General features: G+C 41.5%; 1 protein-coding gene across 6 annotated transcripts in view; it reads left to right on the plus strand.

The window, feature by feature from the left end:
• Window positions 1-24,813, plus strand: part of bmal2 (basic helix-loop-helix ARNT like 2) — a 37,309-nt gene extending 12,496 nt beyond the window's left edge. Inside the window, exons 2-16 of one of the 6 annotated variants that reach the window (XM_014125375.3) lie at window positions 6,676-6,802; window positions 7,255-7,308; window positions 7,421-7,462; window positions 10,740-10,897; window positions 12,694-12,866; window positions 15,569-15,686; window positions 16,365-16,514; window positions 16,844-17,093; window positions 17,424-17,530; window positions 18,007-18,157; window positions 18,305-18,375; window positions 18,483-18,597; window positions 19,377-19,467; window positions 19,568-19,679; window positions 19,944-24,813. In XM_014125375.3, the coding sequence (XP_013980850.1) occupies window positions 6,676-6,802; window positions 7,255-7,308; window positions 7,421-7,462; window positions 10,740-10,897; window positions 12,694-12,866; window positions 15,569-15,686; window positions 16,365-16,514; window positions 16,844-17,093; window positions 17,424-17,530; window positions 18,007-18,157; window positions 18,305-18,375; window positions 18,483-18,597; window positions 19,377-19,467; window positions 19,568-19,679; window positions 19,944-20,101 (1,877 nt within the window). In that variant the 3' untranslated portion in view covers window positions 20,102-24,813. Of the gene's footprint in view, window positions 1-6,675; window positions 6,803-7,254; window positions 7,309-7,420; window positions 7,512-9,291; window positions 9,472-10,739; window positions 10,898-12,693; window positions 12,867-15,568; window positions 15,687-16,364; window positions 16,515-16,843; window positions 17,094-17,423; window positions 17,531-18,006; window positions 18,158-18,304; window positions 18,376-18,482; window positions 18,598-19,376; window positions 19,468-19,567; window positions 19,680-19,943 lie in introns of those variants that run through there. The other 5 variants (XM_014125378.3, XM_014125379.2, XM_014125376.3 and 2 more) reach the window with 5 other exon arrangements.
• Window positions 24,814-25,260: the final 447 nt, after the last annotated feature.

Consider the following 25,260-nt stretch of genomic DNA (forward strand, 5'->3'; position numbering starts at 1 on the left):
GGGTTGGCGTATCGCTGCAGAATGCTGTGAAAGCCATGCTGGTTAAGCACCCCCAGATCATCACACCTCCTCCATGCTTCACGGTGGGAACCACACATGCGGAGATCATCCGTTCACCTACTCTGCATCTCACAAAGACACTCGGTTGGAACAAAAAATCTCAAATTTGGACTCATCGGACCAAAGGACAGATTTCCACCGGTCTAATGTCCATTGCTCGTGTTTCTTGGCTGAAGCAAGTCTCTTTTTCTTATTGATGTCCTTTTAGTAGTGGTTTCTTTGCAGCAATTCGACCATGAAGGCCTGATTCGCGCAGTCTCCTCTGAACAGTTGATGTTGAGATGTGTCTTACTTGAACTCTGTGAAGCATTTATTTGGGCTGCAGTCTGAGGTGCAGATAACTCTAATGAACTTATCCTTTGCAGCAGAGAACTCTGGATCCTCATGAGACAGTGTCATCATAGCGCTCGGTGGTTTTTGCGACTGCACTTGAAGAAACTATCAAAGATCTTGACATTTTCCGCATTGACTGACCTTCATGTCTTAAAGTAATGATGGACTGTTTCTCTTTGCTTATTTGAGCTGTTCTTGCCATTAAGCCATAAAATGGACTTGGTCTTTTACCAAAATATACCACCCCACCTTGTCACAACACAAATGATTGGTTCAAACGCATTAAGATGGGGAAAACATCCACAAATGAACTTTTATCAAGCCACACCTGTTAATTGAAATGCATTCCAGGTGACTACCTCGTGATGCTGGTTGAGAGAATGCCAATAGTGTGCAAAGCTGTCATCAAGGCTACTTTGAAGATTCTCAAATATATATTTTGATTTGTTTAACACTATTTTTGGTTACTTCCTGATTCCATATGCGTTATTTCATAGTTTTGATGTCTTCACTATTATTCTACAATGTAGAAAGTAGTAAAAAATAAAGAAAAACCCTTGAATGAGTAGGTGTGTCTGAACTTTTGACTGGTAGTGTGTGTGTTTATTTCGGCCTCGTGTTATCAGAGTGCGCAGAGACGTCATTGAGTGTTTCCAGCATAGTGCTCAGCTGTGCGCTCTGGTTTGTTATTTTTTATTAAAACAACCAATCTTCGTTAAATATAAATACCAAAATGTTTTTTTGCATGGATTCCGCGACACGGGTAACTTTTAACAGCTAAGACCGCCATTTCTTGTCCTGGAGTCCCGCTTAACTGATAGGTTGATGTCTGCTTGACAGAGCCGCTAAGCTGCTAGCTATCAAGCTAACAAAGTTAGTCCAAGATGAGTTTTACAATGTAGCCCTCTTTGTCTGGATAAGTTAATGAACGGTTCCAGGGTTGCAGAAGCTGTATTTACTACACTATTTTTTGGCGACAAAATGGATCACTCAGTTCCAATGCGGCAATTCTTTGCATGCCAAGGATTAAAGGCTTGTGGTGTCTTCCTTGATCACGAAGGTCGCCAGCCTACGTAAAGACATTCAACAAGCACAGCACTTACACAAATGACTGATTGGATGAGAGAAAATTATAATAAAAAGATTAGGGGGGCTGTTTTGTTAGACTATAGTGCGGCTTTTTACATTAACGAGCATAGTCGAATGCTGGAAAAACGTGTTATGGCTTCATCCCCTGCTTTATTGTGGATAAAGAGTTACCTGTCTAACAGAACACAGTGTGTTCTTTAATGGAAGGCACTCCAACATAATCCAGGTAGAATCAGGAATTCCCCAGGGCAGCTGTCTAGGCCCCTTTTTTTCAATCTTTACTAACCACATGCCACTGGCCTTGAGTAAAGCCAGTATGGCTATGTATGCGGATGACTCAACACTATACGTCAGCTGCTACAGCGACTGAAATGACTGCAACACTTAACAAGGATTTGCAGTTCATTTTAGAATGGGTGGCAAGGAGTAATTTGTCCTAAGTATTTCTAAAATGAAAAGCATTGTATTTGGGACAAACCCTTCACTAAGCCCTAAACCTCAACTAAATCTTGTAAAAAAAATGTTTTTAAAAATGGAAATTGAGCAAATTAAAGTGACTATACTGCTTGGAGTAACCCTGGATTGTAAACTGTAATGGTCAAAACATATTGATACAACAGTAGCTAAAATTGGGAGAAGTCTGTCCATAATAAATGACTAGCACATAGCTCAGACACCCATGCATACCCCACAAGACATGCCACCAGAGGTCTCTTCACACTCCCCAAGTGCGGAACAAACTATGGAAGGCGCACTGTACTACATAGAGCCATGACTACATGGAACTCTATTCCCCATTAGGTGACTGATGCAAGCAGTAGAATCAGATTGTAAAAATCTGTTAAAAATGCACCTTATTGAACAGCAGGGACTGAAGGAACAAACATGCATACACACACGTGATAACATACACACTATACACACACACATGGATTTTGTGTTGTAGATATGTGGTTGTGGAGTAAGGGCCTGAGAGGACACACTTAGTGTGTTGTGAAATCTGTTATGAGATGTAATGTTTTTCATTTTGCCAGACCCCAGGAAGAGTAGCTGCTGCCTTATTTGGAAGAGTAGCTTTCAGACGGTTTTGGTGGTAAGGCATTTTGGCCTGTCTGGTGACATCACTAGGTGTTAAATTACCTTTTTTACATTTTAGTAATTTAGCAGATGCTCTTATCCAGAGTGACTTACAGGAGCTATTAGGGTTAAGTGTTGTTCTCAAGGGCACATCGACAGATTTTTCACCTAGTCTGCTAATGGATTTGAACCAGCGACCTTTCGGTTACTGGCCCAAAATCCGGAAACTTCCAAGTGATTCCATACATTGAAACTAGTTCAGTGGAGTTTGCTCACTCCCCCTTGTTCTCTCCATGTAGTGCTGTACTGAAAAGACAGCAAAAATGAGTCACGTGACGTTGCTGGATGCAGGCCTCACTCTACTCTCTTGCCAGTAAATTCGTGATTCAGGAATCTGCAAAGTGTGGAAAAATTTCTGCTCCGAACTTCAGCTTGCCTCCAGAAATAAATGTGTGCCCGAACAACCCAAAAAACCTCAACCAAGTCCAAAAGCCGAAAATCCCTCGCCCTCAAAGACATCACAAAATGTTGTCATAATATATGCATATACTGGGAAGCATGCAGATGCCTTTAAGGTCAATGGCATCATGAACTTTACCAAGTACCAGGACATTTTAGCCCAAAACCTGGTTGCTTCTGCCAGGAAGCTAAAACTGGGCCGCAATTGAATCTTCCAGCAAGACAAGAACCCCAAGCACACATCAAAATCCACAAAAATGGTTAATTGACCACAAAATCTCAGTCTCCGGACCTGAACCCCATTGAAAACCTGTGGTTTGAGTAGAAGAGGGCAGTCCATAAGCGCAGGAAGGATATCAAGGATCTGGAAAGATTCCGTATAGAGGAATGTTCTAAGATCCCTCCCAATGTGTTCTCCAATCTTATAAAACATTTTAGATAATGTCATTATCCTTGCAAGGGGAAGGTGCTGGAGTATTGAAAACAGGGTATCCAATCATTCCAATCATTTTTATTACTTGTTAAACAATATCTTTCTCTGAGCAATTGTATTAGTATAAAATATACCTTTTTGCGCATACAATACAGCTCAGTATTAGTATTTTTTTTGTTGAGGTAACAGCACCTTGGTATTCCCATCCCAACCTGGTCTCGGAGCATTTCGTCCTATTCTGTATATAAATCTAAGATTAACCATTTAGAATAAAATGTTATGAATTACAATTAGTATTAAATGTTACGTATTTGAAAAACGTACAATATGTCATGAAATTTACAAATGTACTATATGTTACGAATTCCAGATAGGTGGCTAGCATTAGCTAGCTGGATAAAGTTAGCTAGGCTAGGAGTTAAAGTCAAGGTTAGTGGAAGGGTTAGCTAACATGCTATGTACATTAGTTGCAAAATATCTAAAAATAAGTAAGTAGTTGAAAAGTTGCTAATTAGCATAAATACTAAAGTTGTCCGTGACGATATTTGAAATCGCAACCATTCGGTTGCTAGACGTTGGTGTTATACACCCACCCCGACCAACCACCTTACTTTCATTTTTGCCTTAACCATTTGTTGTTGTAACTTGATGGGGGTGTAGAGTGCCAGTCTAGTGGTATTTCAAGCCCTTTAGTTCCCACCTCTTCATAGGAAATGTTCATATGGTATGTGTAACATTTAAAAAAATAAAATAAAGTAGTTCTGTCTGCTTCTGTAGTTGAATTATGCATTATACTATGTACCTGTTTGCATGTATAGATTTGCTCACTTGACCTTTTGACATATGCAATTAAAAAGAAGCCTGGTGTGTGTGCGCGTGCGCTCACCATTCACACGGGTGGTGGCTTGATTACCGAAACGTTTGTGTTTTGCTTTCTCACCTTTCTATTCATGCATTTTTCTGTGCAATTTTTTATTTATTTATTTATTTAACCTTTATTTAACCAGGTAGGCAAGTTCTCATTTACAATTGCGACCTGGCCAAGATAAAGCAAAGAAGTTCGACACATACAACAACACAGAGTTACACATGGAGTAAAACAAACATGCAGTCAATAATACAGTAGAAAAATAAGTCTATATGCAATGTGAGCAAATGAGGTGAGATAAGGGAGGTAAAGGCAAAAAAGGCCATGGTGGCAGAGTAAATACAATATAGCAAGTAAAACACTGGAATGGTAGATTTGTAGTGGAAGAAAGTGCAAAGGAGCTAAATAAATAAATACAGTAGGGGAAGAGGTAGTTGTATGGGCTAAATTATAGATGGGCTATGTACAGGTGCAGTGATCTGTGAGCTGCTCTGACAGCTGGTGCTTAAAGCTAGTGAGGGCGATAAGTGTTTCCAGTTTGAGATTTTTGTAGTTCGTTCCAGTCATTGGCAGCAGAGAACTGGAAGGAGAGGCGGCCAAAGGAGGAATTGGCTTTGGGGGTGACCAGAGAGAGATACCTGCTGGAGCGTGTGCTACAGGTGGGTGCTGCTATGGTGACCAGTGAGCTGAGATAAGGGGGGCTTTACCTAGCAGGGTCTTGTAGATGACCTGGAGCCAGTGGGTTTGGCGACGAGTATGAAGCGAGGGCCAGCCAACGAGAGCGTACAGGTCGCAGTGGTGAGTAGTGTATATGGGGCTTTGGTGACAAAATGGATGGCACTGTGATAGATTGCATCCAGTTTATTGAGTAGGGTATTGGAGGCTATTTTGTAAATGACATCGCCGAAGTTGAGGATTGGTAGGATGGTCAGTTTTACGAGGGTATGTTTGGCAGCATGAGTGAAGGATGCTTTGTTGCGAAATAGGAAGCCAATTCTAGATTTAACTTTGGATTGGAGATGTTTGATGTGAGTCTGGAAGGAGAGCTTACAGTCTAACCAGACACCCTAGGTATTTGTAGTTGTCCACATATTCTAAGTCAGAACCGTCCAGAGTAGTGATGCTGGACGGGCGGGCAGGTGAAGGCAGCGATCGGTTGAAGAGCATGCATTTAGTTTAATTAATTTTTGGTAATTAACTTTTGGCCATTATGTTGTCCAAATTAACATCTATTTTTTGCATTCAAGCTTCTGTTTTGGATTTATTCCTATTTTTTTCACCGTGTACGTGTCACCTCTTCCAGTATTCCAAATGTCATACCTACGCACCTGGAACAGATACTGTTTTGTATAAGCTTAAACATACCTTCAAATATAAGCATTTCATTATAATGTCAAATAACTGCAAAGTGACTATTACAAAAGAGGGTTTTAGATTCATAAGGCATCAATTAATCTCTCACCCTGCTACAACTGAATGTCCTTCTTCCTGTGTGACATCAACCTAGTTCTCATGTGAGTGAGCCCTGGACAGTAGGTTATGTGAGTGCAGGAAACTGATTCGGAACGAGCGTGAGTTAGTGAATGAATGAGATGGAGGGGTGCGTGTGGCCTGAACATCGTCCCCTATCCAAAGCCCGGCAATCCCTCTACAGATCTTCAGTGGCAAGAGCAGGATTAAACATCAAATTTGGTAATGGGGTTATTTGGGTCTGTGGAACAGGCACTGTGTAATAAATAGGGGACAGGGACAGGAGCTACGCTTGGCCTATCCTGTGTTATTGTCCCCTGGCCTGGACCTATCATGAGTCATGACCAGACACACGTGCACACTCATGCACAGTGCCCAGTGAGCAGGTTAGGCTCCGGTCTTTTACATTTGTCATTTTGCAAGACTCTTATCTAGAGCAACATGGAGTTAGTGCATTTATCTTAAGGGAGCTAGGTGTGCCAACCACATATCACAGTTATAGTAAGTAAAACCGTTCCTCAATAAAACAACTGTCAGCAAAGTCGGTGCTAGTGAGGAAAGACAGATGGGAGTGTTAGCGCACGAAAGGCACAGCTGTTTTTTTCCCCCCACGTCGGAGTGTCTTAAAGAGCCCTTTGCCAAACATCCTCTTAAATAGGCTACAACAAGCCTAAATAAAATGAAAATATACTACTAGTACTGAGATATAGCTTACATCTGTTGGTAAATTCACGTTTTTTTTTGGTTCGTTTTGAACGAAAATGTAGGACTGTCCATTTCCAGCCTGGATGACCAACACAGTTGTTCACCTACTGCTCTTAGGATTGTTTACTCAGATCTTTAATCCATTGTTAATGGATACTGTGTAAATGTGTGTTGATTGTAGGGGATGTGTTGGTGGAGGAAAACCAAAGCCATTCTGTCTCTCTGCCCAGCTTGATGACCCCCACCTCAGCCGCTGGCATGACCTCAGGAATGGAACTGCCCCGGAAACGCAAGGGAAGCATGGACATGTAAGTGTGTGTGATTTAAAAAATATATATATCTCTGCCATTATCACATCCATCTCTTACAAGATTATTGGACACCATTTTCATTTAGTAAATAAAATTACAGTACAAAATTGTACAAATTGGTTAGTGTGTGGTGTTTGCGCTTTATGTGCCTGCTTGCGTCTTTTTTTTTTTTTCTTCCCCTGGAGGGTTGATACCTCTCACTGTTTGGATTTACTGTGCATGTGGGTGTTTGAGTGAGAGACATGAGAAAAAAACAGTAAAAGCACAGCACCCTTAATTATCGATGCATCGTGCAAACAACATCTTAACAGCATCTCCAGAGTCCAGACTGAAGTCGGGAGGACTTATGTTCGGTATCAGCCAGGCTAACTAGGCAGTGCAATTGACTTTTTAAAACGGAAGATGTAATTGGTTTTGAGTTTAAATAGAAGCATGCACTTTGTTCCCAGGGAAATCAAATCGGCCTCCAGTCTGGTTGCAGATATGAAAGATGAAGAAGACCGGTACCGTTCAACGACTCTCAGGGCTCTGAGCGCTCTATTCAACACACACTATTAATCCACTAGACTGTAGATGTGATTTGATTTGAATCTACTCTCTGTATCTCTCTTATAGGTCTGAAGGGGAGGACTCTCAGGCTAAAATCAAATGCTTCAGGTATCTGGGTTATTCATTGACCACAAACTGGCAACTTTGTTGGTGTTATGTGAGTTTAAATAAGATAGTATATTCACCTTATACATATAACCTCTATGTAATTATCATGTAATAGGCTAGTAAATACATGCAGTTATGGATGGAAAATACAATATGGCTATGTGGGTGAAATACAGTATATCTAAAAACTTGGTGAATGAACTACAACCAAGGTTTACAGTGCCTTCAGAAATGATTCTCTCCCCTTGACTTTTCCACGTTTTCTTGTTACAGCCTGAATTTAAAATGGATTAAATTGAGATTTGTTGTCACTGGCGTACACACAGTACCCTATAATGACAAATTGGAACTATGTTAAAAAAATTAAAAAATAAAAATTATTAAACATTTCAAAATGAAATGTCTTGAGTCAGTGAGCATTCAACCCCTTTGCTTAAAGCTGAGTCAGTAAATATTCAACCCCTTTGCTTAAAGCTGCAGTATGTAACTTTTTGGGCGACGTGACCAAATTCAATTAGAAATGTGAGTTATAGATCTTACATTCTCATTGAAAGAAAGTCTAAGAAGCGGCATATTTGTTCTATGTCCGCTATTTCTATTCTTCCCATTCTTGAGTTTCGTTTTGGTTCTTTTACTTTCGGTTTTGTACACCAGCTTCCTAACAGCTGAAAATACAATATTTGTGGTTATGGAAAATATTGTACAATGACTCTACATTATACTTGCTTCTTTTGTCTCAAACTCAAATTAGCCGAACTATTTGAATTTTAGCAACCCGGAAATGGCGGAGCGATTTCTGCATAGTGCACCTTTTGAATAAGTCACATAATAAGTTGCATGGATACCTGTGTGCAATACCTGTGTGCAATAATAGAGTTAAACATGATTTTTGAATGACTATCTGTAAGGTCCCTTGGTCAAGCAGTGAATTTCAAACACATATTCAACCACAAAGTCCAGGGAGGTTTTCCAATGCCTTGCAGAGAAGGGTACCTATTGGTACATTTTAAAAAAATTACACTTTGGATGGTGTATCAATACACCCAGTCACTACAAAGATACAGGCTTCCTTCCTAAGTCAGTTATCTGAGAGGAAGGACACCGTTAAGGGATTTCACCATGAGGCCAATAGTGACTTTAAGACAGTTTGAGTTTAATGGCTGTGATGGGAGAGAACTGAGGACGGATCAACATTCAAATCAAACTTTATTTGTCACATGCGCCGAATACAAGTGTAGACCTTACCGTGAAATGTTTACTTACAAGCCCTTAACCAACAGTGCAGCTCAAGAAAGAGTTAAGAAAATATTTACCAAATAAACTAAAGTAAAAAGTAACTACAGCCCCGTCGTTAATGGGGGCATGTTCGGCTCACCCTTTCCTCTAGTCTACGATCAGCTCCTTTGTCTTGCTCACATTGAGGGAGAGGTTGTTGTCCTGGCACCACACTGCCAGGTCTCTGACCTCCTCCCTATAGGCGGTCTCATCGTTGTCTCTGATCAGCCCTACCACTGTTGTGTCATCAGCAAACTTAATGATGGTGTTGGAGTCGTGCTTGGCCACGCAGTCGTGGTTGAACTGGGAGTACAGGAGGGGACTAAGTACACACCCCTGAGGGGCCCCAGTATTGAGGATCAGCGTGGCAGACATGTTGTAGACTACCCTTACCACCTTGGGGTGGCCTGTCAGGATGTCCAGGATCCAGTTGCAGAGGGAGGTGTTTAGTCCCAGGATCCTGAGTTTATGATGAGCTTTGTGGGCACTATGGTGTTGAACGCTGAGCTGTAGTCAATGAACAGCATTCTCACATATGTGTTCCTTTTGTCCAGGTGGGAAAAGGCAGTGTGGAGTGCAGTAGAGATTGCTTCATCTGTGGATCTGTTGGGACGGTATGCGAATTGGAGTGGGTCTAGGGTATCTGGGAGCATGCTGTTGATGTGAGCCATGACCAGCCTTTCAAAGCACTTCATGGTTACTGACGTGAGGGCCACGGGGCACTAATCATTTAGGTAGGTTATGTTCGATTCCTTGGGCACAGGGACTATGGTGGTCTGCTTGGAACATGTAGGTATTACAGACTCGGTCAGAGAGAGGTTGAAAATGTTAGTGAAGACACTTGCCGGTTGTTCCTTGCATGCATTGAGTACACGTCCTGGTAATCAGTCTGGCCCCGCGGCTTTGTGAATGTTGACCTGTTTAAATGTCTTGCTCACATCGGCTGCCAAGAGCGTTATCGCACAGTCGTCCAGAACAGCTGGTGCTCCCATGCATGCTTCATTGTTGCTTGCCTCGAAGCGAGCCTACAAGGCATTTTTGCTCATCTGGTAGGCTCGCGTCACTGGGCGTTTGGGTTTCCCATTGTAGTTACTCCAAAATATGAACTTAATTGACAGAGTGAAAAGAAGGAAGCCTGTACAGAATAAATATATTTCAAAACATGAATCCTGTTTGCAACAAGGCACTAAAGTAATACTGCAAAAAATGAGGCAAAGCAATTAACTTTTTGTCCTGAATAGAAAGCGTTATGTTTGAGGCAAATACAACACATTACTGAGTACCACACTCCACATTTTCAAGCATAGTGGTGGCTGCATCATGTTATGGGTATGCTTGTAATCGTAAAGGACTGGGGGGTTTTTCACGATAAAAAACAAACAGAATGGCACCTAAACACAGTCAAGCCTAGAGGAAAACCTGCTTCAGTCTGCTTTCCATCAGACACTGGGAGATTAATTCACCTTTCAGCAGGACAATAACTTAAGTTGCTTACTAGGAAGATGGTGAATGTTCCTGAGTGGCCGAGTTACAGTTTTGTCTTAAATCTATGGCAAAACCTGAAAATGGTTGTCTAGCAATGATCAACAACCAATTTGACAGAACTTGAAGAATTTTGGAAAGAATAATTGGAGAATGTTGTAGGTGTGGATAGATCTTAGACTTACCCAGAAAGACTCGCAGCTGTAATCGCTGCCAAAGGTGCTTCTACAAAATATTGACTCGGGTGTGAATACTTATGTAAAATCTGATATTTCTGCATTTCATTTTCAATACATTTGCAAAAATGTCTGAACATGTTTTCACTTTGTCGTTATGGGGTATTGTGTGTAGATGTAACAAAACATGGAATAAGTCAAGGGGTATGAATAATGTAAGTGGATAATGTTAGGTTGAATTTTGAGAACACAATCCCATAAAGCCAGACCAAGAAGTGTGGAGGTGTCATGAGAGAAAATGGGTTCACCACATCTGGTGTCATTGAGTGTCCATCTCTCTCCAGGGAACCTCACAGCCAGATCGAGAAGCGGCGGCGGGACAAGATGAACAACCTGATCGACGAGCTGTCAGCCATGATTCCCACCTGTAACCCCATGTCCCGCAAGCTGGACAAACTCACCGTGCTCAGGATGGCTGTACAGCACCTCAAATCCCTCAAAGGTAGCCTACTGTACAGTTGGTTGGCCTGCTCACCCACTTAACTTCCCTGGGCTAGGTCCCACCCTAGTCAACAGCCAGTGGAATCGCATGGCGCGAAATACAAATGCCTCAAAAATGCTATAACTTCAATTTCTCAAACATATGACTATTTTACAACATTTTAAAGACAAGACTCTCGTTAATCTAACCACATTGTCGGATTTCAAAAAGGCTTTACAGCGAAAGCAAAACATTAGGTTATGTCAGGAGAGTACCCTGCCAAAAATAATCACACAGCCATTTTCAAAGCAAGCATATATGTCACAAAAACCAAAACCACAGCTAAATGCAGCACTAACCTTTGATCTTCATCAGATGACACTCCTAGGACATTATGTTATACAATACATGCATGTTTTGTTCAATCAAGTTCATATTTATATCAAAAAACTGCTTTTTACATTGGCATGTGATGTTCAGAACTAGCATACCCACCGAAAACTTCCTGTAAATTTACAAAATTACTCACGATAAACGTTCACAAAATACATAACAATTATTTTAAGAATTATAGATACAGAACTCCTTTATGCAATCGCGGTGTCAGATTTTAAAATAGCTTTTCGGCGAAAGCACATTTTGCAATATTCTGAGTACATGGCCCGGCCATCACGGCTAGCTATTTTGACACCCACCAAGTTTGGGGCTCACCAAACTCAGAATTACTATTAGAAAAATTGGATTACCTTTGCTGTTCTTCGTCAGAATGCACTCCCAGGACTTCTACTTCAACAACAAATGTTGTTTTGGTTCCAAATAATCCATAGTTATATTCAAATAGCTCCGTTTTGTTCGTGCGTTCAGGTCACTATCCGAAGGGTGACGCGCGAGCGCATTTCGTGACAAAAAATCCATTACCGTACTTCGAAGCATGTCAAACGCTGTTTAATATCAATTTTTATGCTATTTTTCTCGTAAAATAACGATAATATTCCAACCGGGCGACGTTGTATTCATTCAAAGGCTGAAATATTTTTTTTTAGAATTCTCATGAACGCGCACTGTCACTGTCCCCAGGCTGACCACTGACAAATTCTCCTGCTGCTCTTGCCCAGAGACTGCAGACACCCCATTCCACTTTCTGGCGCCTTCTGAGAGCCAATGGAAGCCTTAGAAAATGTCACGTTACAGCAGAGATGCTGTATTTTTGATAGAGATGCAACAGAAGGACAACATTGTCAGACAGGGCACTTCCTGTATGGAATCTTCTCAGGTTTTGGCCTGCCATATGAGTTCTGTTATACTCCAGACACCATTCAAACAGTTTTAGAAACTTTAGTGTTTTCTATCCAAATCTACTAATTATATGCATATTCTCGTTTCTGGGCAAGAGTAGTAACCAGTTTAAATCGGGTACGTTTTTTATCCGTCCGTGCAAATACTGCCCCCTAGCCCCAACAGGTTAAGTCTACCTCATATTTGTAAAGTATTAAGTAATGTGAGTTAATACTGTACTAATACAAGGTAATACTTTATTTATACTAATACTTTCTTAGGAGACATGGTGATAGTTTAACCACCAACTGTCACCTTGTCTTAGATGGTTTCGGGTCATTTTAAGTCGCAAATTGTTAAGTATATTGTACATTGTATTAACTGTAAACCTGATATTATTTTTATGAAGAAAAGCCCAAGTATATTTTTTTCTTCTTTGGCAATGGCTCCTAAATATCACACACATTAATATATTGCTTTAATGCCACTTGACAGAAACAAGAAATCCTCTGTCCTCTCTGACCTCTGTTATACTTACCCAGGTTCCACCTGTTCCTTTGCTGAAGCCAATTATAAGCCTTCATTCCTCCCTGATGACGAGCTCAAACACCTCATTCTCAAGGCTGCAGACGGGTTCCTGTTCGTAGTGGGCTGTGATCGTGGAAAAATAGTCTTTGTCTCAGAGTCCATCAACAAGACACTGAATTACAGCCAGGTGAGAAATCTCACCACTACACACTTTATTAACATTTTCAAAAGATTCACACAGTTTCTGTTACAGAATAATAGTTCTGATGTTCTTTGTTAGCAATTTTTAGGTTGCATTGGAACAACGTTAGGTTATGATTTACTTTGACTACATATACATAATTCATTTATTACATATATAAGCATTTCATTAATGTGTTAGAACAGGTCCCAACCGCATTATGTAAGGGAAAATCAATGAACGACGTGGAAGATATGTTGGAGTGGAACTGACCTTCCATGGAGTTGCATTATTTTTCAGAGAACACAGAGCCCTGAGTTGATTACATTATAGCCATGGTATAAAAGTGAAACACATTTGCCGGTAGACATGTGTTCAACATCCACTGAAGTAGCTAGATAGCTACAGTAGTTGACGTGGTAACCAAACAGACTTGATAGTGTAGCTAACCAAGCCATCAGTCGTAGCTTGCCATTATGAGAATCAAATTCAACAATGCCCCCAAAAAAGTATATTTGTCTTTTGCTTTCAAAAGCAGCTCAAACATAAAACATGTCTCAAATAACTATAGCCATTGAGTTCTGCTGTTCAAATATACTGTGCGTTATAGGAAATTATGCACGCTCTAGAATGCACTTCAAATCAATCAGAAACAAGTATTCATTAATGCCAGGGTATAGTAAAGGTTAATGAAATATATCCATAGCATATCTATAGCACATTCGTGTCAAGCAATGCAATAGCTCATATTTCTGTATCTTAATAGATGCATCATTGCAATGACAGCATTTTGTCATCATTATGGCTGTTCTCAAAAGTGCGCTTTTATCATACCAGTGTTGGTGAATATGCCAAAAGTTTAAACCCACGTTTTGATGATGATATATAGCCTGAACTACCCCCATTTCCCCCACCAGGCAGTATAGGCCTGTGACTTACCAGAGTGGCAAACTGCGCAGTTAATTACCATGAAGTGCTAAACTATAAATGGGAAAATAGATTTGACTTTACATTGACTGCAGTGCATTCGGAAAGTATTCAGACCTATTGACTTTTTCCACGTTTTGTTAAGTTACAGCCTTATTCTAAAATGGATAAAATGTATTTTTTCCCGTTAGCAATCTACACACAATACCCCATAAAGACAAAGCGAAATCAGGTTTTTAGAAAGTTTTGCAAATGTATTTAAAAATAAAAACATATACCTTTTTTTTTTACAGACCCAACTTCATTATAGTCAACCTGTGGGGAAACTCAATTAATTGGACATTATTTGGAAAGGCACACACCTGTCTATATAAGGTCCCACAGTTGACAGTACATGTCAGATAAAAAAATCAAGCTATGTGGTCAAAGGAATTGTTTGTAGAGATCTGAGACAGGATTATGTCGAGGCACAGATCTGGGGAAGGATACCAAAACATTTCAGCAGCATTGAAGGTCCCCGAGAATACAGTGGCCTCCATCATTAAATGGAAGAAGTTTGGAACCACCAAGACTCTTCCTAGAGCTGACCGCCTGGCTAAATCTGAGCAATTGGGGGAGAAGGGCCTTGGTCAGGGAGGTGACCAAGAACCCGATTGTCACTCTGACAGAGCTCCAGAGTTCCTCTGTGGAGATGGGAGAACCTTCCAGAAGGACAACCATCGCTGCAGCACTCCACTAATAAGGCCTTTTATGGTAGTGGCCAGACGGAAGCCACTCCTCAGTAGAAGGCACATGACAGCCTGCTTGGAGTTTACCAAAGGAATCTGACCATGAGAAACAAGATTCTCTGGTCTGAAACCCATATTTAACTCTTTGGCCTGAATGCCAAGCGTCACGTCTGGAGGAAATCTGGCACCATCCCTACAGTGAAGCATGGTGGTGGCAGCATCATGCTTTGGTGATGTTTTTCAGCGGCAGGTACTGGGAGACTAGTCGGGATTGAGGCAAAGATGAACGGAGCAAAGTACAGAGATCCTTTATGAAAACCTGCTCCAGAGCACTCAGGACCTCAGACTGGGGCGAAGGTTCACCTTCCAACAGGACAACGCCCCTAAGAACACAGCCAAGACAATGCAAGAGTGGCTTCGGGACAAGTCTCTGAATGTCCTTTAGTGGCCCAGCCATAGCCTGGACTTGAACCTGATCAAACATTTCTGGAGAGACCTGAAAATAAATGTGAGGTATTGTGTGTAGATTGATGAGGGGGGAAAAGCTATTTAATACATTTTAGATTAAGGCTGTAACAAAATGTGGAAAAAGGCCAGGGGTATGAATACTTTCCAAATTAACTTTAGATCCTTCGTGTGTGTTTTATAGACCAGTATTACCAACTTAATTGTGATGTGGAGGAGGGCTGTCAATGAAATACAAAAGTTATGACCCTCAACTACAGTATTTAATCTGTAAAATGTACCCTGAGGGTTCAACCATGTAGGGATTTTCATGCACCATTCACCTCAGTGAGAGGAAGAAGGTAAGTCACAGACCCATACTGGCCAGTGGGGGAAATGGGGCTGGTACAGGCTAAATATCAGCATCATTTTCAGAATGTGGTTTGTCCTTTTGGCATATTCACTTACGCTGGTAATGCGGTTAGGACCTGTTATAACACATTAATGAAATGCTTAAAGATATGTAATGAATGTGTTATGGAGATGTAGTCAAAGTAAGTCATTACTTATTATCAGCAAGTGGAGTTGATTGGTTGTTTTTGTTTACAGACGGAACTGATTGGACAGAGTCTCTTTGACTACATTCACCCAAAGGACATGGGGAAAGTAAAGGAGCAGCTCTCAGCTTCTGAGTTATACCCCCGCGAGCGACTAATAGATGCCAAAAGTAAGTATGTGTGACTCTCAGCTGTGTGTGGGGACAGGGTGTGCAAAGTAAGGTGTGTGTGTGTGTGTGTGTATATATTTTCCATAAGGAAAATGTTGACCACAGGAATGCTGAAATGACAGTGGTAGGAGACTGGGTGGTTTCCATAAAAAAGTAGAGCAGTGTTACACCCTAACACATTGGGGTCCTCCCCCCAGGAAGTGAGTCAGCAGCCAGTGAAGGAAAGCTCTCAGGAGTGGAGTTTACCTTGGCCCATACCATGGAGAACACTGCACTGTGTGAGTGGGTCAGTTGGATGATTGTCTGAGGAGTGGGCAGGACCTTTTGGAGCAGTGTTGTACTCATGCCTGACAGTTGTAGTGGAAAACATCAATTTCTGAGAATGCTGTTTTGACATTGAAAATACCTGTATTATTACTTGCAGTGATGAATAGTCTCAGCTGATCTATCGTGTGTGTGTCTACACTATGTTCTGCTAACTGTATGTCATTCTGGATAAGAGCTTCTGCTAAATTACAAAAATGTACAAATGTAAATGTGAGGGGAATTGCGTTGGTATTGTGTGTGAGTGTGACTGAATCTCCACTGTGTGTCTGAGTGTGTGTGCGTCCGCATGCCTGTGTCTTACTCACTCTACTGTGTGTATGCCTCTGTCTAATTGGCCTTTCTTCTCCACAGCGGGCCTGCAGGTCCAGGCTGACCTCCCGGTCGGAGCAGCTCGGCTGTGTCCGGGCGCGCGACGCTCCTTCTTCTGCCGCATGAAGTACCACAAGATCTCGGTCAAACAGGAGGACAAGGAATTCCAGCCCAGCACATCGAAAAAGAAAGGTAGGGGAAAAGTCTGTCCCCATTTATAAAGTATGGTCTTCATAAATGTGATGGACATTTGGAACCTGTCTGTATAACATTGAGAGAATATTCTCCCCTCTTTAATGTGGATTGGTGTGAAGGAAAATAGTTTCCCATCTGTTCCTTAAGTGTGTGTTTGTATAAGGCAGGACTGCCCTTTTTTTCATAATAAAACATAAAGTGAAATGTATTCTCTGGATTGGAGTAGCTGCTAAACAATGAATGTAAATGTGTTCATTAAGATTTAACTGTAATGGAAAAACAAATGGATGTAAAATGTCTACGTGTTTCGCTGTCCCCCCATGTAGAGTCTGAGAAGTACTGCACTGTCCACTGCACAGGCTACATTCGCAGCTGGCCCACCAGTCAGCTGGGGGAGGAGGGGGGTGAGGGGGAGGCTGACAAGGACAGCTCTCACTTCAGCTGCCTGGTGGCCGTGGGCCGTGTCCACCCCCACGCCGCCTCTCTTGTCAACGGGGTCAACGAGGTCCTGGTCAAAGCAACGGAGTTCGTCACGCGCTACGCCATGGATGGCAAGTTCACCTTCGTCGACCAACGGTGATTGTTTTCCTCACTTTTTGATTTAATGTTTAGTTTCTCATTACACTCAATGGGAAGGGGTTTGTCCTCTTGGTCTACAAGCACTGGATGGCAAATACTGGATAATGTAATTATCCCATGAGACCCATGACAGTGTGGATGTGGTGTCTCTAGAGTCTGGGTCACTGACTCATATCACTCAGGCTCGAGTTGCCTTGAATTGAAGAACTGCACAAATTTGTGCATATCAGACTGACCTCTTCATAACCACATTGGCTCCACTGAAGAAGAAATGACTAGAAATCACATGATTACTAACAATATGTTCAACACCTCTACTCCTTACAGAGCCACCACTGTCCTAGGATACTTACCCCAGGAGCTGCTTGGAACGTCATGCTACGAATACTTCCATCAACATGACTTGCCACATTTAGCAGAACGACATCGAAAAGGTAGGATCTCGTTAGTTCAGCCAGTGGTTGATTACCAAACTAGTTTATGCTGTCGCTTGCACCATGCCTTTCCTGTTACCAACCCGAGAGACGAGAAACATTCAAAGTCTTCCCTAGAATTCCTAGAATGTGGAATCAAATCATAACCCAGAAGCAAAGAGCCAGAGGCTAGCCACAACCCACCAGTAGGGCCCCAAATCACTACATGGGAGAAATGGTCCTAGTTTTGAGCCATGTTGCTACACAACTTCAATGTTTTTCCTAGTTTCAGAATTTCCCAAATTTTTCCCCCCATTGTTTTCCTCCGGTATTCCTCTGAAATGGTCATCAAAAATGAAAAAGAAAAACATTCCTATTTGCATGCCATAAGCAGCTTTTATGCTATTATTACTCTTGTTCTAACCATACCTAGATGTTAAATGGAATAAAGAATATCTATCTCCTCCAACTTAAACTTTCACACCTTTTCCTTTCAGTGCTGCGGAGTAAAGAGAAAATAGAGACAAATTGCTACAAATTCAAAACGAAACATGGCTCTTTTGTCACACTACAAAGTCGGATGTTTAGTTTCATAAATCCCTGGACCAAAGAAGTAGAATACATAGTGTCAACCAATACTGTCATATCGTAAGTACAAATCTTCTCCTCCTTAGGATCATCACTGATCTTTCTGTACTGTCGTTGTAGCTTTGTGACACTGTGTAATTCAACCTTTTTTCTCAAAACTCTTTCTCAAAATGGTTCTCATGTGTCCACATTCTCTCACGTCTCCAGCAGTGACCAATGTCCAACAGACAGATCTGGAGACAAAGCAGAACAGTCAACTAATTCCAAGGCTTCTGAAGGTTAGTTGAGATGTCAACTTGAAAAAGCTGACGATTGGTGTTATATAAGCATTGAGGTCTATAGCTAAATAGACCTAACCTGTGGCTAATGAATGTTTTCCTCCTAGACGATGGCAATAAGTCTCTTCCCATCATCCCGGGGATCTCCTGTGCTTCCACTACCATGATCTATGCAGGGAGCATCGGGACCCAGATCGCTAATGAGCTGCTGGACTACAACAGGTGGGTGATGGGGTGGGGTGTGGTAGCCTATCAGTGAAGACGGACATGTGGCAGAGAAAGGGGAGGAGGATGTGTGTGTGTGTGTGTGTGTGTACATTACCAGTCAAAAGTTTGGGTTTTGCAAAGCTGTCATCAAGGCAAAGGGTGGCTACTTTGAAAAATCTAAAATATGTTTTGATTTGGTTAACACCTTTTTGGTTACTACATGATTCCATTTGTGTTATTTCATAGTTTTGATGTCTTACCTATTCTACATTGTAGAAAATAGTAAAAATAAAGAATAACCATGGAAAGACCATGTGTCCAAACTTTTTACTGGCACTGTCATTTATTTATATGTTTATTATTAACGTTCCAATATAACTATTTTATGTACAACCGGTATGCTTCCCTGTCTCATTTGGGGAATCGTGTCAGCTCCTAAAAGACATTTCTATCTGCAACGTTCAGTGCTTGGCACCCTCTTGACAAGATCCTGGTGAAACTTTTCAAACTGCAATAAGCTGTCAAAAATTCTCAAACACTCTCTTGAGAAGTTGCAGGTGTGAAAGACGCACAAGTTTGGACCCGCGCCTGGAGATGTCAAAATATGTTCTTTAATTTATATCACTATGAATTAGGTATGCTGTTCAAGCTATGCTTGAATGTGCTCAATGATATTGTTGGTACCTCACTGGATATATTCTGTTTGGCATTGTTGTCACTGTACCAAAGCAGTAAACAAGCTCAGAAATGCCTGAGGTGTGATTGTTGTGATCAGTTTAATCTGTCTGTTTTAGGATGAACTCGTCCCCATCCAGCGGTAATGTCAGCCCCTTCACTGTGCTGAAGGACAAGTCTCCTCTGCAACTTACACTGTCCAGCAGCAACGTAAGTCTCTAGTGTGTGTGTGTGCACAGTCTCTGTGTGTGTGTGTGTGTGTGTTCATGTATGTATTGCTTTAACTTTTTTCTTCCCCTGTCTCATTGAGGTGCCAAATGGAGAGGTGGCAGACCTGGAGATGCCAGGGAAGTCCAGTTTAGAGGAAGGAGAACAACAAGAACACAAAAGACCACAATTCCCTGCAGGAGAATCACTCATGGGTACAACATCACATCTCATCCCTTTAGCCCATTACAATCTTGACTAGTTTAGAATTTGTCCTTTGTGATACTGAACAGAGTTTTTGATGATGGTACTCTTCTTGCTGAAGATACATTGTTCAGTCGTAGATGATGTGGTTCTGTGACTGGTTTGTAATCCTCTCTCTCTTCCTTGCTCTCTTTCTCTCCCTCACACACTCTTTCTGACTCTTTCTTTTTCTCTGACCATCTTTCTCTCTCTCTTCCCTCTCTCTGCTCCCCCAGTGGAAACTTCCCAGCTGGATATGGAGAATATGATGGACCCTGGCCTGGGAGGCCTTAGTAATGACGAGGCGGCCATGGCAGTGATAATGAGCCTGCTGGAGACGGACGCCGACCTGGGCGAGGCCGTGGTCATGGATGAGATCAACTGGTCCCTCTGAACTGGTCCCTCTGTCTCATCTCTACTGAAACTCTCCACGTCTCACTAAAATTGACTGCACTGATCTCTCTGAAACATGCCACAGCTCACTGAAATTCGCAGCCTCTCTGAAATGCCCCCCCCCTTAGCTCTCTGAAACACACTACAGCTCTCCATAACTCGACCCAAACACAGCATTTCCCTCAGTACAGTTTTCTCTCTCACCAGATATCGGCTCCCTTTTTAAAACATATTTTTATTTATTTATTAGTTGTTTTAGTTTTTTTCCACATAAGCTGTGTAATCTTCAGGTGGCTGTTTTCATTTTTTTTTTTTTAAGACAATGCGATCGATTGGCGATAAGGGACAACAGCTCTCCACCACTTTCAGTAGGAGGAAGAGAAGAGTCTGAGGCTGTGCCTACAAAGCCTTTCAGGTGGCCATTTTGACTGTTCTTGGCGGCTAATTGTCCGTATCTGCTTTCCTCAGACCTACAGATCACGTTCCCCTGCTCAGACGTTGCATGCGTCTACCAATTATTGCGTGCCAAGTCATCGGCTGTGTCATCGACTGACCGATTACTATAACATATGATGTGGTTAGCTGATACGTACAATTCTTATCCAGGGGTTATAAGATCTGGCATGCATCAGCTACGCCTGGGCAGAGGAACGCGCCCACAGCCCCTCCCCATCTCTGGAGTGGCCTTAGGAGGCGTGGCCTATTTGAGCAGCAGCCATTTTGTGTCCCCACATGTCACATCCTGTAAGACTATGGCTGAATCCCAAATCACTCCCTTCACCCCTTGACCCTCCATTTGCGCTTTCACGTGTGCCTCCGCCATATGCACAAGTGTCCCAAAGCAGAGGGAGAGATTAGACAGCCAAGCAAACAAGGTTGCAGGCTTTAGAGCGAAGTGCTATCCCGACACGCTCCGCGATATGTTTTGAGTTTCCGCAAATATTTTTATTTGAATATACAAGTAGTTGAATATTGGAATGCATTTGGCAATACACTTGGAAAGTATTGGCATGTATTTGAAAATAACCAGTATTTATACAAATATTTAAATACTCCCATGCTTTTGAACCCAGGTCTGTTTGGTCCTAGGTTTATTTTAAATCATATATTTGGAAGTAACCATTTGAAAATACTTATGCTTAAATAGTAGGCTATTTTATAGGAAATCATTTGAAAATACTTCTAATAGAAGTAGTTGATTTGGCACCACATTATTTGAAAATGATTAAATACACATTTCTGGTCGACATTGAGAGTCACTGATAGTCCGCTATCAATGCGCCACTTCGAGATTTTCCCACCATCAGAGGAACTGGGTGGGTGGGTGCGGGTCACGGCCTAACCACCAACTCTCTGGCACACAGCATTTGGACCGACGTGTGAAGACCTGGTATGGATAAATGCCACGTTCATCCACCATGTTGACACAGTCTTAAAAACAGAAATGGAGGTTTAAGGGAATAGACTTAAATTCTATTATTAAAGTAGAGATGTATCAAATACCTTATATCAAAGTGTACAGTTTATAAATGATCTCTGAATCAGGGATCACTCAGGGAGCAACAGAACAGAAACCACCCCTCATTCCTCCATTTCATGTTTATTCAATCTTTTAAATTTTTTTTATCACTTGTAGCAGTGTTTATTTCTCAGGCTATATATCAAAAACCTATAGTACGTGGCAGTACAGACGTTGGTGTTGTTGTAAAGTGATTTTGTTTTTCGGCTTTATGACGCCCATGCTTTGACTTAATTTCATGTGTCATAATGCACTGATAGACAACAGTCTTATACAGCTCGTTCAGGAGGTGCTACTTCAGAGGTCAACCGAGTAGTTTGTGGTGTGTGGATTCTTTAAGGGACTACTATGCAGAGTGAACATTCCAGAACATCAATATACATCTCTGTCTCTCGCTTACTGTTCAAACCAGGGGTTGTAACCATAATTATTTTTCGTTACATTCCACTGTTCCGACCAGCAAAATAAAGTTCTGAACCGGTTCAAAACCCCTAAAAAAATAATGGTTTATATCATTCCTTTCTCTTCCTTTTTAAACTTCTTTAGCTCAACATTAAATGACTTCACCAATCCGTGTGGATGGAGCAGCTTGCTATGGAGTGGGCAAGCTGTGATAGATGTTTACATGCATTGGGCACAAGATGTGACTGAAATTTTGCAGGTGGGGAGAGAGCGAGCAAGAGGGTGGAGGAGACTTGGCTTGAAGTGCTGGGTATTTTGTTATGACATGCATTATCTGAATTAGGATCACAGCATTATACTTGTGGAGGAGCAGATTCAATGAAGGAACTTTGAATGTCTTTGAACTTCCAAGAGTTGGCTTAACTTTGGACCAGAAGCTTGTGTGTGTGCAGAGCGTCACCAGAATTAAAATAAAAACACATTTGACCTTTTTGTAGTTATTAAAGCCAACTTGAAACATGATAAGTATAGTATCCTAGTATTGTGTAAGTTTATCCATTCTTCTCAAATAAAAAAATCTATCTCCCTAATTTCGGAGTAATCACACTCAATGTCAGTAGGCTAATAGCCTATGCTTCAGACGGCGAGAGATAGGTAGCCTACACACACTGGCAAAGATTTTCAGCTGGCAGGCAGACACTGGAATAAGTTTCTGAGTGACAGAGTGAGGGCTTTGCATAGGCGCTTTTTTTTTGTGGGACTGAGAAAAAAATGCCCCAAATGTAAAAGAACAAATGAACCAGTTCCCTTGCTTCAAAAATAACGGTTCTGTTCCGGAACAGTATAGATCACTTTCGTTCCCAGTTCTGATTCTGTTCCTCAATTGTTGTTATTTTCCAGTCTTTGGTTTTGTTCCCTGAACCTGTTCCAACTCCTAGTCACAACCTAACCTGTCTGGCAAACAAGTTTGCTCAGAGGTTATAAATTAATGGGCATGCTGCCAAAATGGCAATATGATATGAAGCATGATTTGAGAATTTAAGTGGGTTGTCATCAAACAATATGGATTCCATAGCCAATTACTTTTTTTGTGATCAAATACACATGGACAAAGAAACAAGTAACAAGACCTGGACAAGACAAAAATTGCCAACTACTTTATTTGGAGTTGCCCATTTTACCATTGCCCCACCAAACTATAAGAAGCTAGATAAGCATGCTTTTTAAATGTGGTGGCTCGAGGTCATGTCAGTAAGCCCATCACCTGCCATCTATGGTCACACTGATTGGTCTATGGTCACCATGCTTTGAATGAATAATGGTTTTGTGGCAGCCTTATGTGAGGTAAGACTAAAGTCCTGAAATGTCTTTAAAATGATGCTATTTAAACTCCAATGCCTGTGTGCATACTGCTGTTTTAGCCCATCCCGCCACAGTCGTCACTTTTTAAAGTCTGTTCACGTTTTGTGCCAGTAATGATTTTGGTTCGGTTCTGAGGGTGGGATGGATGGAGGTGTATTGTGAGTTCTGAAGAACACTGTCTCTGGAGCTCCACTTTTGCTTCAATACTGAGGGAGGCACCAATCCCACTAGGACCCCCACTACCTGTCTGTGTCTGAAGTGCCTCATGCCGTTTCTGCATGGATACCTGAGAAGTGTATATTACAAACCATCAGTCCCACCTTACCTCTCAACACATTAAATGGTATGGCATTTCCCCTAGCGACTGTTTATTGGATCATGGGATTAATCAGAAGTATGAAACACGATTGGTGGCTGGATTTGACGTGCCAATCACGAGCCTGATCACAGATGATGGCATTCAACAAGCAAGCTGTGAAAGCATGTGCCATAGATACAGGCTGGTCCTATAAAAGGAAAAAAGCTGTATGATTTTGGTTTGTTTTAAGAAATGTTTTTCTTCTAATATCATTGTACTGTATTTGTGAATGCCCTGAGTTGTGAAACCGTTAGTGTACGTTTGTACAGTTGGACTGCTGCCCACCCTATTGTCATTGTGTGGTGGCATTGAGTGGAAGTCGAGTACTGTTCTGTACTTTGGTTAGAGTCAACCTCAACTGTCCCTGTCCCAGTTTGAAGTACTGAACATTATCCAAGGTATAGTTAGATTTAGTTGGGGTTTTTTTTGGTTCCTTTTATGTCCCACTCAGTTGATCTTATTGCATGCAGCTGCTTTTGTATCCTTTTTTTTTGTTTTTTAATACATTTTTTGTGTTTGCCTTATAAGACAAACTAGAGTATGAGACAGACCGGTGTGTGTGTGTGTAGGCGTGTGAATGAGTAACCATAAACCGTTATCTGTGGACTGATAAGGCTTCAGAAACTGTTTCCCAGACTAATGCTGTTTCCCAATTGATGCGGATGCCCTAGAATCTAGATATACCACAAACCAATGTTTTATAGTGCTTGTGGCACAGGGATCCCAGTTGGCCACTGTTAGCCTGTTAGCCTTGCCTTTTAGCCTATCCACACACAAGCAAGGCCCTTCTTTACCTGTGGGCTCAGAGAAGAGCTGTTTGTTAGCAGGGGAGGCTAGTCAGTGACACATTCACATTTACAGCTTCAAAATCACCTGTCCTGTTTTTTTAATATACTGGATTTGTTACTGTTAGTATCTGTTTTGTTTGTTTGTTTTATTAGTGGGCTTAAGAAGCACTTAAAGATTCATGGCGTTATTGCTGCTTCAACAGGTCTGGTTTATGGCAGAGAAGTTGTCTCTAAGCTGTCTTGTGAAAAAAAGGTTATTCTTAATAAACATTAGTTTCCTTTTACTTCACAGTGGTGTTTCGGTTATGCACACATGCACAGTCTGCGCACACACATGTGCACTTCATATTAAATCAATGTTTCCTGTCTGTACAAATGTCCTCTTTCAATCCATAGCCTTACTGCGACACCTTCCCTGTAGAGCTCATAATGAGATCACTCATGACTACAGCTTTTGGTAATTATATTTAGATCAACCCTGTCCTCTCCTCCTTTTTGCCCCCCTGCTAGGAGAATTACATTTCCATCATTTTACAAATGTGATACCACTTGGGTAAGTGTGATTAAGTGTGCCCATGGTAAGCTGGTGTAACTTTCTGTTTTCATAAAGCATCTCAGAGTAGGAGTGCTGTTTAAGGATCAGTTTTGCTTTTCAGATCCTAATAATTAAGACTGGGGGAACCTGATTATATGTCAGCGCTCCTACTCTAAGACGCTTTGTGAATATGGGT

The sequence above is a fragment of the Salmo salar genome, chromosome 10, assembly GCF_965601325.2.
Source record: "Salmo salar chromosome 10, fSalSal1, whole genome shotgun sequence".
Taxonomy (NCBI): Eukaryota; Metazoa; Chordata; class Actinopteri; order Salmoniformes; family Salmonidae; genus Salmo; species Salmo salar.